The sequence below is a fragment of the Sorex araneus genome, chromosome 7, assembly GCF_027595985.1.
Source record: "Sorex araneus isolate mSorAra2 chromosome 7, mSorAra2.pri, whole genome shotgun sequence".
Lineage (NCBI taxonomy): Eukaryota > Metazoa > Chordata > Mammalia > Eulipotyphla > Soricidae > Sorex > Sorex araneus.
Window position 1 is genome coordinate 4,294,520 of NC_073308.1, and position 13,123 is coordinate 4,307,642.

At 42.7% G+C, this 13,123-nt stretch overlaps 1 protein-coding gene across 1 annotated transcript in view; it reads left to right on the plus strand.

The window, feature by feature from the left end:
* LOC129406599 (uncharacterized) overlaps nucleotides 1–6,955 on the plus strand; it is a 65,255-nt gene extending 58,300 nt beyond the window's left edge. Inside the window, exons 5-6 of the mRNA XM_055144925.1 lie at nucleotides 5,799–5,870; nucleotides 6,674–6,955. Of these exons, the coding sequence (XP_055000900.1) occupies nucleotides 5,799–5,870; nucleotides 6,674–6,698 (97 nt within the window). The 3' untranslated portion in view covers nucleotides 6,699–6,955. The remainder of the gene's footprint in view (nucleotides 1–5,798; nucleotides 5,871–6,673) is intronic.
* The last annotated feature ends 6,168 nt before the right edge of the window (nucleotides 6,956–13,123 follow it).

Below are 13,123 nucleotides of genomic sequence, written 5' to 3' on the forward strand. Positions count from 1 at the left end.
CACTGTATCAGTGGAATCACTGTATCACTGTCATCCCATTGTTCATCGATTTACTCGAGCAGGCACCAGTAAGGTCTCTATTCCTCTCAGCCCTAACATTTTAGTAGTCTCTTCTTATTTGTCTTTCCCAAGGATTGGAGGCTCTTTCAGGGTCAGGGGAATGAGACCTATTGTTACTGTTTGGGGCATATTGAACACGCCACGGGTAGCTTACCAGGCTCTGCCCTAGCGGGCAGGATACTCTCGGTAGCTTGCCGGGCTTTCTGCGAGGTATGTATATACTGTCATCCTGTTGATCAACGATTTGCTCTAGCGGGCCCAGCAATGTCTCCATTCATCCTAGTCCTGAGATTTTAGCAGCCTCTCTTTACTTGTCCTTCCTAATGGTGCCTCATTAGAGGCTATTCAGGGTCAGAAGAATGAGACCCATCATTGTTACTGTATTTGGCATATGAATACGCCACAGGGAGCTTGCCAGGCTTTCTCCTGTGGGCAGTAAATTCTCGGTAACTTGCCAGGTTTTCCAAAAGGGATATGTAGGCTATCAGATGTTGTTTGATAGTGTCTGCATGCTTCCAGGAGCTGGGTTTTATATTCTTTGGATGTTGACCGTTGAAGGGATTACATGGTATTTGTGTGTGGGGCGGGGTGGGGCTGGGGGAGATTTCTGGGTGTGACTGCCTAGCTACTCGAAATGGAGAATCTGGGTGGAAGAGGCCCAGTTCCAATCCGAGCAACCTTGGAAATCTAGGCCCCGGGTCCCGCACACCTGGTTTCCTCTGCCAGTCATATGGAAGTTTAATTCCTAGAGTTTTGAGGAATGTCCATATTGTCTTCCCAGAAAGGCTGGGTCAGTTAGCATTCTCACAGCAGTGAATGAGGGGCCCTGTTCCCCCAAATGCTCGTCAATACTAGTTATTGTTGTTCTCTTTGATGAGTACCAGTCTCTGTGGTATGAGATGATATCTCACTGTTGCTTTGATCTTCATTTCCTGATGATTAGTGATATAGAACAGTTTTTTCCATATGCATTTTGGTCATTTGTATTTCTTTTGGGCTGGGATTTGGGCAATATTTGGCAATGTTCAGGGCTTACTCCCAGCTTTGCACTTAGTAATCACTCTTTATGCTGCTTAGGGGACCATATGGGATGCTGGGGATTGAACCCAGGTTTGCTGCATCCAAGCAAGCACCTTACCCACTATGCTATCTCTCAGTCCCTGACCATTTCTATTCTTTTTTGAGGAAGTTCCTGTTCATCTCTTCTCCTGTTTATCATTTTTATGTCATTATATTTGAAAACGTTAAAAATTTTTTAAAATTATTTTGTTTTTTGGGCCACACTGGGTGACACTCAGGACTTCTTCCTGGCTCTGCACTCAAGGATCACTGCTGAAGTCTTGGGGGGGGGGGACCATATGGGATACCAGGGACCACACCCAGATCAGCTGCATGCAAGGCAAACACCATACCTGCTGTACTATAGCTCTAGCCCCTATATCTGAAACTTGAAAAAATGTTCATCTTTAATTACTTCTAGCTAGTGTCTTGAAATATGGCTAAATTTGTCATATTGCTCCTGTATCTTACAATCTTGTGGAATTCATTTATTAATGATAGTAGTCTTTTTTTCTATAGTCACATAGACTTTGTGTCTCATGGTCCAGTTTCCCAGGAATTTGCCAGCGCATTTAAAAAATTTTTTTTTCTAATTTTTATTGGTGAATCACCGTGAGGTTCAGTTACAAACTTATGAACTTTCATATTTGCATTTCGTTTACATCCCTCTAAAATTTTTTATTAGTGAATCACCATGAGGTACAGTTACAGACATACAACTTTTCGTGCCTGTGTTTCAGTCATACAATGCTCAAGTACCCATCCCTCCACTAGTGCCCATTCTCCACCACCGATAATTCCAGTATCCCTTCCACATCTTATCCCATCCCTCCACCCCACCCCACCTCTGTGGCAGGGCATTCCCTTTTCTTCTATCTCTCCTTTTGGGTGTTGTGGTTTGCAATAGAGGTATTGAGTGGCCATAGTGTTTGATCTACAATCTACTTTCAACGTGTATCTCCCATCCCCAGTGGATCCTCGAACCACACTTTACCTAGTGTTCCCTTCTCTGTCTGAGCTGCCTTTTCCTCTAGCATGTGAGGCCAGCTTTCAAGCCGTGGAGCCAGCCTCCTGGTACTTATCTCTATTGTTCTTGGGTGCTAATCTCCCATTCTCTTACTTTATATTCAACAGATGAGTGCCATCTTTCTATGTCTGTCTCTCTCTTTTTGACTCATTTCCCTTAGCATGATACTTTGCATGGTGATCCACTTCTATGCAAAGTTCATGACTTCATTTTTCCTAACAGCTGCATAGTATTTCATTGTGTAGATGTACCAAAGTTTCTTTAACCAGTGATCTGTTCTCGGGCACTCGGGTTTTTTCCAGATTCTGGCTATTGTGAGCAGTGCTGCAATGAACATTCGAGTGCAGATGTCATTTCGATGACACTTTTTTGCCTCTCCGGGATATATTCCCAGGAGTGGTATTGCTGGGTCAAATGGGAGCTCAATGTCTAATTTTTTGAGAAGTGTCCATACTGTTTTCCAAAAGGGCTGAACTAGTCAGCATTCCCACCAGCAGTGTAGGAGAGTCCCTTTCGCCACACATCCATGCCAACAGTGGTTGCTTTTGTTCTTTTGGATGTGTGTCAGTCTCTGTGGTGTGAGGTGGTATCTTATAGCTGTTTTGATCTGCATCTCTCTGATGATTAGTGATAAAGAGCTTTTTATTTTGCTTTTGCTTTTTGGGTCACACTCAGCAATGCACAGGGGTTACTCCTGGCTCTGTACTCACTAATAATCCCTGGCGGTGCTCAGGGAACCATATGGGATGCTAGGAATCAAACTCAGGTTGGCCGCATGCAAGGCAAATACCCTACCCGCTGTGCTATTGCTCCAGTCCCTTGGAACAAAATTTTTTGACAAAAATGAACTGCTTCTGGGACTGGAGTGATAATATAGCAGGAAAGGTGCTTGCTTTGCAGGTGGCTGACCCAGGTTCATGCCTGGCATTCTGTATGGTCTCCTAAACACCATCAGGAGTAATACCTGAGCATTCCTGGGTGTGGCCCACAAACCAAAGAAAGAAAGAAAGTAGTGAGGAACTGAGGGAGGGAGGGAAGGAACTGGTTCATTTGACCAATATATCCATAATGTTATCTCTGAAGTATCTAGTAGCTACCCGATATTGTCAGACCAGTGACACTCGGGTGGCCCTGGCATTCAAGAAGCTGAAAATCCAGGAGACTGACAGGTGAGTCAGTGATCACATACAGTGTGATAAAGGTCAGGGCACAGAGATCTCTGGGGAATGACTGGTGAGAAGACAGCTCCACCAGCTCCTCTTAGAGTGACCCTGTCTTCTTTATCCAAAACCAAGGATTGACCCTACTTTTATCTTTAGCTGGTTGTGTTAAGCCATGAAATGGTTTGAATTTCTCAGGGTGTAAGAAACATTTTGAATTGTAGTGGCATCCGTTAGAAATATCTGTGGGGGTATGATGCCGCCAGCAGGTCAACCTGTACCTGGGGCAAATGTATCAACAGCCTGATGGTGCCTTCAGATTTCCATTTACCCCAAAATTGCTGCTGTGCCTTTGGCCAGACCCCAACAACTTGGGGCCAAGTACCAAGAACTTAAATAGCCAAAAGTTAGGTATGTGGGAGTCACACTCACAAACCACATATGGCTCAGCTTTATAAGCTCATTTATTGGCCTTATTTCAGAGGCCCATAAATCTCAAAAGAGATCAAAAGACACAGTTAGGGCCCATAGTGCAGAGGTAGGCGGGAACCCATGCCACGCTCAAGGCTGCTCCCTACACACTCTGGCCGAGCCTCACATGAGTGAAGTCCTACAGGACCGAGGTAATGCAGAACTTTGTGACCTGAGCCTCTGGGCTCAATGGGACCAGGAGCGGAAATCTTCTGCCCACTTTTCCAAGTCTCCGGTGACCCAGGGGTCATGCCATAAGCCACCTCCTGCTGGTGCCAGATAATCTCATCATCAGCCACTGTCCAGATGACATGGCTGCTTCTCCTAAAAGGGAGCATAACATGAGGCCCCCATAACCATGCCACCGGACTCCGCACCAGGCTGTTTCACACAGTGCACCCCAGAGGGGTGCGGGTGAGAGCCCGTCCAACCCCAAGGGACCCAGCTCTGGCAGCCAAAAACCTCCACAACCTAACTGCTGCCATACTCAAGGCCGGGCCCCATGCACTCGGGCTGTGCCTCACCTATGAGCAAACATATTCCTGGATTGTGCAGCAGCAAAAGTGGCCTCGCAACACATCATAAAACACTTCCTACCCTTTCTCCATAATTACCACACCACATTTGATGGAGTTCAGATAGTAGGCAATAAATCATAGGGGGAAATGTATATATTTATATATGCATATATACATATTTTCAGATATATATACCAAAGTTCACACCACCCAAACTTCAATAGCAAGTTAGTGATATCCTACAGATGTCTAATGGTTCCTGCCAAAATAGAAAAATCTTCACACTGTTTCCTATATGAACACTTTTTTGTAAGCATGTTCAGCAGTTCTTCATAACAGACAATACGAAATATATTACTTCGGTTGTGTTTTGTGACAGGGCTTGGGGCTTGGGATGGAAACATCCTGAATCTGGTGGAGGGAAGTTGTAATGGTGGTGGGATTGGTGTTTGAATGTTGAGTGTAATCAAACATTGTGAACTAACTTATAAAATTAAAAAATTAAGAAAAAAATGTAATGTGGAATTATGCCCAATTTAATCAGCTTAATCAATGGCTGAATAAATAGCGGTGCTCCTACATTATAAATTTTTTTTCCCTTTGTGGGTCACACCCGGTGATGTACAGGGTTACTCCTGGCTTTGCACTCAGAATTACTCCTGGCGGTGTTCAGGGGACCATAGGGGATGCTGGGATTCAAACCCAGGTTGGCCGCGTGCAAGGCAAACACCCTACCCGCTATGCAATCGCTCCAGTCCTCATTATAATTTTTTTTTTAAAAAAGAAAAAGAAATAATATTTGCTGCAGAGCAAGGACTTCCTGCAGACATCATCACTCCTTGGGTTTTCTTTCTTCTTGGGGGTGATGGAAAGACACACCCTGTGGTTCCCAGGGCTTACTCCTGAGTCTGTGCTCAGGGATCACTCCTGGTGTGTTCTGGGGCCTATATAAGATTCCAGGAATGAAAGGTAGAAGTCGGCTGCATGCAAAGCAAGTTCCCCACTTGCTGTACTATTTGGCCCCTACTCCTAGGGTTTTCAACTTGGGAAAATTTGTTAGCATATATATATTATTTTGCTGTACATTTGTTTTGTTTCCCCTCACCCCCCCCACCACGTTCCCCTTCTCTTTATCATCTTGAGACTTGGGTGTTTCCCAAAGGGAGAATGCTTAGCGCTGGAGCAATAGCACAGCAGGTAGGGCGGTTGCCTGGCACATAGCCGACCCGGATTCAATTCCCAGTATCCCATATGGTCCCCCAAGCACCACCAGGAGTAATTCCTGAGTGCATGAGCCAGGAGTAACCTCTGTAAATCACCGGTGTGACCCAAAAAACAAACAAAAAAAATGGGGTAGGATGCTTTATGAATTCTAAGTGTGATTATAGATAATCACAGAAAATAATGTTTTTCATCTTCAAGTTCAATGCCAATAAATAAATATAAACTTTAATGCTAGTTACTGATTATGCAGATAATTTTCATTTTATTGTATTTTTTTAGAATTCTCGGTCATAATCCTCTAACAACTATTGAAGATTCATATCTTTTTCAATTGCCAGCATTAAAATATCTGTAAGTATTTTAATAGTTTTGTAGGTCATATGGTTTCTGCTATGATTTGCTGTCTTTATTTTTCTCCATTTTTGTCAAAGATTAAGTGTCTTGCATTGAATTTAAAAGTTATATTTTTAATATTAACACTGGATTGTTGAAATGAGATTTATTGTCAAAGGAAAAGATTAAGAAAGAATGTACATGGGTAATAGCCAAAAGAGTACAAGAGCAATGTTGAGTACATATAGATAAGAAACATACAGATGTGTGTAGAAGTATTATTTATTCCAGAAAGTAACGAGTAATAATGTAAACACTATTTCAAAAAGAAAGTAAAGAAAAGAGGACCAGATAGGTCAGTGTTTGGAGCCCATGCACTGCATGCTAGAGGCCTGGATTCGATCTCTGGCACCTTATGTGTTTCCCGGAACTCTACTCAGAGCAACCCACAAGTACAGCACCCAGCATATCTCCCAAGTACTGCCAGATGTGGCCAAAATCCAAGGCCACCTCTAGGTCATATGAAAAAGAAACATTAAAATAAGTAAATGCAATTTAGAATGAGAATCAGACAAGTGAAGGAAGGTAGGAAAGCAGGGAGGGAGGGAGGGAGGAAATTTATTTAGTCTACAAAGTGTCATTAATTTGATGATAGAGAAATCTCTTATCAGTAAGAGCTCTCTGGAATTATGGTCTAGAGTAAACAGTTGACCTGGCTTTACAGCAAAGTCAGAATCAAAGTTATTCCTCTTTAATCTCATCAATGTAACTCTAGAGTTTCTGTATTTGGATTCACATCATGCTTGTGCTTTCTCCCTCAGAGACATGGGAGCAACACAAGTGTAACTTGGACCAGTCCAAAACAGCCTCATGATGACTCTTGAATTGGAAAAACTGTAAGCTGATTTTTCTGACATTTATTTTCACTTCGCTTTTTTAAGGCTTTTCATTTTTGTTTCCTCTCTATTTTTAAATGTAGGAGTACTGCTATTTATTCAGCCACTAATTAAGCTAATTCAATTTGGCATGAACTCCACATTATTATTTTTTATTCAGGATGTTAATTTAATTTAATTTTTAAAATTTTTTTAAATTACCGTAACATACAGTCACAAAGTTTCCCTGTTTGAGTTTCAGTCATACAATAATAGGACACCCAACCCTCCACCAGTGCGCATCTTCCACCACCAATGTCCCCAGTATCCCTCCCTTGTCCCACCCCTCCCCCTGCCTCTGGCAGACAATCTCCCCCATACTCTCTTTTGCATTGCTTGTTATGAATAGTATAAGATGTCATACGGCCACAAGAGTGGCTGTGTGCTCCTGGAATTCTAAAAGTTTAGACAATTAGGGTGTGGAGAAATCTCTGCAGAGAGCTGCTCAGTTCAGAGATTCTTTGTGTATCTCTGGATCATGATCATTAAGCACCTTAAGTGGCAGTTGAAGGCAGTTTGTGGGCATGACCTCCAGGTTCCCACGGGTAGACAGGGGCATGAGAGGGAACAGCCCATCCCCTATCCCTTGAGGCCTGGAGTTTGCTGTCACTGAACCCGCGCACCTGCACTTCTCATTGGGTTCTGGAAGTTGGTGGCTGCTGGGTTTCTTAAGGGGCAGGTGGAGGGATGATGCCTGCCCCTGAGGCTCCCCAGTGAAGTTGGCCTGGCTTAAAGTCCGGAGGCATCTCGCAGAGAGCTGCTCGGTTTAGAGATTCTTTTGTGTGTCTCTGGATTGTGGCCCTTGTTTCTATCTTTTCCAGAGAAAGAAACTATAGGCATATGCCCTGCAGAGTATGCCCGTTTGGCCGTAGGGCTCCTCACCACCAACCCTATCTGCAGCTTTTGATCTCTTTTGAGATTTATGGGTCTCTGAAATATGGCCGGTAAATGAGCTTGTATAACTGAGCCGGAGGTGGTTTGTGGGTGTGGCTCCAACATACCAAACTTTTGGCTGTTTAGTTTCTTGGTAAACTTGCCCTAATTTGTTGGGGTTCGGCCACAGGTACATCGACAATTTTGGGTTATCAGGAAGCCAGAAGGGTCCATCTGGCTGCTGCTGCATTCACCCCGAAGGTATAGATTGACCTGCTGGTGGCACCATACTCTGAACTGCTTGTTTATTTTTCTTAAGCTATGTTTAATTGAGGTGTAATTTTATTTTTTAAAATTATTTTTAAATTGAGATACTCAAGAATCACTTTTGGTGTCTCATGGATGCAGGATATCAAACCCAGGTCGACCGTGCTCAAAGCAAATGCCAGACCTGCTATACTATACTATTACTCTAGTCGCTGTTTTTTTATAGTCTGGAAAAGTGCTTTCAGATTTCCCCACGGCATTTTTATCTTTATCTGGGAGCTGGAGAGATAAGATAGTGAGTTATGTATTTGCCTTGCATGTGGCTAACCCTTTTCAGTCTTTGGCACTGTCTATGGTTCTCCAAGGCCTGCAAGGAATCATCCCTGAGAGCCAAGAGCAACCCCTGAGCACCACCAGATATGACCAAAAAACAAAACTCATTTCCTGAGGGCTAATGTGACAGTAGAGGGGTTCGGGTACATGCTTTGCACGCATCACCTCCCAGTTGGGTTCCCACCACCACCGAGTTCGAGCAGCACCTCATCCTTGGTTCTCAGGAACATTTTGAATAGCTGCACAGTGGCTTTGGCTGCCTCTTCTACTAATTTAAAGTAGCCCCTTTACTCTGCACTTAATTCTCTGTGTTTAATTCATAGGATCTTACCCAGCCATCTAGCTTGCTGCCTCTGTCAATTTAAACATAATATCGAGGTTGTCTGCAAGACTTTAGTCAAACTACATTGTGACAGTGACTATCTTACCAGAAGCACACACTGCAGTGAATCTGAATTGCCTGTTGATAGGTTTTTAATTTGTATTTTATTTTTATTTTAATCATTTATGGTCCGTTTAAACTGATCATGTAGTTGTATTACTTTCATTCAGAGTTCAACTCCCTATATTTCTAAGAACGATTTCCCTTGGTAAGAGTCAGAATCTCAGTCACATCATTACCTTAGCAGTCTATGCATGACCTGAAGACTTAAGAGGAATGGAAGAAAGGGATGGAAGTGGGGAAGGGAGCTAACACTAATGGTCACAAATGAGGGCCACACTCTGGGCAAGGTACTGGTCCTCCAGATGAGAGCTCAGCCACAGAAGGCAGTTTGTAAACAGATTTTATACACAACAGATCTCAAGTGCCCTTTTATTCACAGGACAGGTGTAGTTTTTTTATTGCATGTGTTTTTGTAATTTTATAGGCAAGTACAAGTCATACTGTCTTATGAAAGTTTTGCTTAGAGCCTGAGAATTTCTGGTTTTCTAAGCAGAGGTTGCCACTCAGTCTTTCTAAGGATGGATGGGCTCGTGGATTTTTAGACCATCCCCACCTCTGAGCCTTTTTTGAATCTTAACCCTTCCATCTATAAAGCACTCAGGTGCCCTTAAATATTTTTCCACATAGTAAGCTTATGGACCTTAGCTTGAAAACTTTCAAAATGTGCTTTTAAGGGCCCAGGAAAATAGAACAATAGATTAAAACACATAGTTTTCATGTGGGAGGTGTGGGTTCAACCCCCTGCAAAACAGTTTCCCAAGCACTACTGGGAGTATCCCTTGGGTATTACTGAGTATGAAGCATGCGTACACACACACACACACACACACCACCCAGAAAAGTGTTTTCACACCGGGATATTATTAATCTGATTCACTATCAGCAATTGGACACATCAGATCACTTTGCTTCTTACACAAAGATAGTGTTATTGTTAAAATCAACTTTTAGAAAGTGTATTAATCCCCTCTCAGAGGTGGGCATGACAATCATTTACTAATCACCTTTCATAAGATGAACATCAAAACTGGGGATTTTGTGGGGTGTGGCGGGGAGAAGAATCAGACTAGAGGTGATGTATAAACTGTGGTTTCTCGGCACTTCGTACATGGAAACCAATAGCATTGGTACTACTGTAACCATGTTACTCCAACTGCAATAATTTTATTTAGAGAATAACTAAACCAAATAATCAAAATTCAGAATAAAATACTAATAACTTCAGAAAAGTTTGGTTGGAGAGATAGTCTAGTAGCTATGACACTTGCTTTCCATACCGCAGACCTGGATTAAATCCCTAGCATCCCAGACTATCCTAATTACTAGCAGCAGTGATCCCTGAGCACAGAGAGAGAAGTAACCCCTGAACATTTCTGGGTTTGGCCCCACTGACCCCCAAAAGAAACCCAACTGCACAATGTTATACTTGACCTTCAAGCAGTCAGAAACTTTGTATGGTTCCCTAAGTAGAGCTGAAAATAGTAGGAAGTAGGTGAAGGCAAAATACACATGTAATAAGAGTTGTTTTCCCCAATTTTGGGAGTTTCAATATTATTTCAGGGGCCAGAGAGATAGTACAGTGGGTAGGGGACTTGCCTTGCACACAGAAGACCTGGGTTCCATTGCCGGCATCCTATACAGTTTCCCAAGCACCACCAGGAGTGATTTCCTGAGCATGGAACCAGGAGTAACCCCTGAGCATCACCTGTATGGCCCCCCCAAAAAAACAAAACAAAATTATTTTTATATTTTCTCAACATTGCACATTGACATATACTCTGGCAAATCCATTAACCTATCCTTAGACATCTGCCAGATTCAACAATATGAAACTAAGGGCTAATAAGCAAAAGAATTACTGTGGCTAGAGCCATAGCACAGCGAGTAGAGCGTTTGTCTTGCACCCGGCTAACCTGGATTTGATTTCCAGCATCCCATATGGTCCCTCGTGCACCGCCAGGAGGAATTCCTGAGTGCAAAGCCACGAGCAACCCCTGAGCATTTTGGTGTGACCCAAAAAGAAAAAAAAAACTAATAAACAAAAAACCCAACTCTCACCAAGAAATCACTTTTGTGGCTGGAATGATAGCACAATGGGTAGGGCATTTGCCTTGCGTGTGGCCGACCTGGGTTCGATTCCCAGTATCCCATATGGTCCCCTGAGCATGGCCAGGGGTAATTTCTGAGTGCAGAGCCAGGAGTAACCCCTGAGCATTGTCAGGTGTGACCCAAAAACAAACAAACAAACAAACAAACAAAAAACCCAACTCTGACCAAGAAATCACTTTTGTGGCTGGAACGATAGCACAGCTGGTACGGCGTTTGCCTTGCACGAGGCAGACCCGGGTTCGATTCCCAGCATCCCATATGGTCCCCTGAGTATCGCCAGGGGTAAATGCTGAGTGCAGAGTCAGCAGTAACCCCTGTGCATTGCCGGGTGTGACTTAAAAAGCAAAAAAAAAAAAAAAAATTATGAGTAGGTGAAGGAAGGGTGCATACAGATGAAGACCTGATTTCTGGAAGAATTTCTTCATTGCCTGTGATGGTAAGAAGAATATTAGCACCCAAAAGAGGTAGAGAGAAAAGTCCTCTCTCTTTATAATGGGCAGGACAGGATAAAGATATGAGAGTATAAGAAGCAATAGTTGAGGGACTGGAGAGATGGTATAGTAGAGAGGGTGCTCGCTTTTTTTTTCTTTTTTGGGTTATACCTGGCTATGCACAGGGGTTACTCCTGGCTCTGGCAGTGCACAGGGGACCATATGGGATGCTGGGATTCGAATCCAGATTGGCCACATGCAAGGCAAATGACCTAACTGCTATGCTATCACTCCAGTCCCAGGGTGTTTGCCTTTCATGCAGTCAACCCAGGTTCGATTCCCAGCATCCCATGTGGTCCCCCAGGCACCACCCAGAATAATTTCTGAGAGCATCACTGTAGCACTGTAGCACTATCGTTCCGTTGTTCATCAATTTGCTTGAGCGGGCTCCAGTAATGTCTCCATGGTGAGATTTGTTGTTACTGTTTTTGGCATATCCAATAAGCTATGGGGAGCTTGCCAGGCTCTGCCCTGTGGGCGGGATACTTTTGATAGCTTGTCGGGCTTTCTGAGAGGGATAGAGGAATCAAACCTGGGTCAGCCGCATGCAAGGCAAACACCCTACCTGCTGATCTATCGCTCCAGCCCAGTGGACATAATTACCTTAAGAAAAGATTTATTTATTAATTGTTAATTTGCTTTTGGGGGCCACACCCATTAATGCTCAGGGCTTACTCTTGGCTCTCCACTCAGGAATTACTTCTACTGGTGTGGAAGTTAACACGTGTTAACACGTGAGATTCCAGGGATCACACCTGAGTTGGTCACATGCAAGGTAAATGCTCTACCTCTGTACTCTCTCTAGCCCTGCATTTATCTACTTGTATAGGCAGTTCTAGATTATTTAAAAACTATACTATCAACAATTATGCAAACAAGTATAAGTAATAGGCACATGTAAAATTTAATTAAAGTAAAAATTTAGCCATTATAAAGATGTATTTTCTTGGGCTGGAGATAGTAAAGTGGGTAAGCTGATTGTGTTGCATGAAAACAACCCTGATTCAATCCCCGGCATCTCATATGGTCCCCCAAACACTGTCATGAATGATTTCTGAGTGCAGAACCAGAAGTAACCCCTAAGCATTGCCAGGTATCCCCCCCCAAAAAAAACCCAATTATTTTTCAAGTGTAGTTTATCTTCTTGATGCATTCAGAGCACCAAGTCTTTATCATGTATCTTTTTACATATTTGATTAGTACACCTTATTATGCTCAAGAGAAGGCTTGTTTTATTAAACTTTTGTCAAACATGTGATAATTATGAGCCATAAAAATAACTAACAAAAAAACTAACTAAAAAATGATTATTTTTGTAGTCCATTAAACCATTCAAATTTCTTGGGCTTATCCTTATGCTTCTCTAACTCAGGGTTGAATTATCTAATAGCTTTATTGTTATTATGTCTGCAAACTTTATTAAATAGTTTCACTGATAAACCTAAAGAAGATCCAAATACATGTGACTTGTTTGAAATACCAGGAACTAATCTCATTGCTCTCCCCATGATACATTATGAAAAGCTTTCCAATGTTAATAAAGATTGATGGTATTAATATTTTTTCAGTTCGCTTATAACAGTGATAAGATAGATACTAATATGAACATAAGTGTTAAATTGTGTTATTAAAAGAGTACAACTCTCAGCACAAAGAATAAATTATTAAATTAGTTCAATGTTTAACTCTATATAAACCAATAAGCATTAAGAGCAGGTAGACTTCCCGCTGCCGTCTGCGTCTCCCGAGTTTCTGAAGTCACTCCCTGCTCGTCCTGCGCACCCCGTCTCCTGAACCGGCTTGTAACTGCGCACGTCC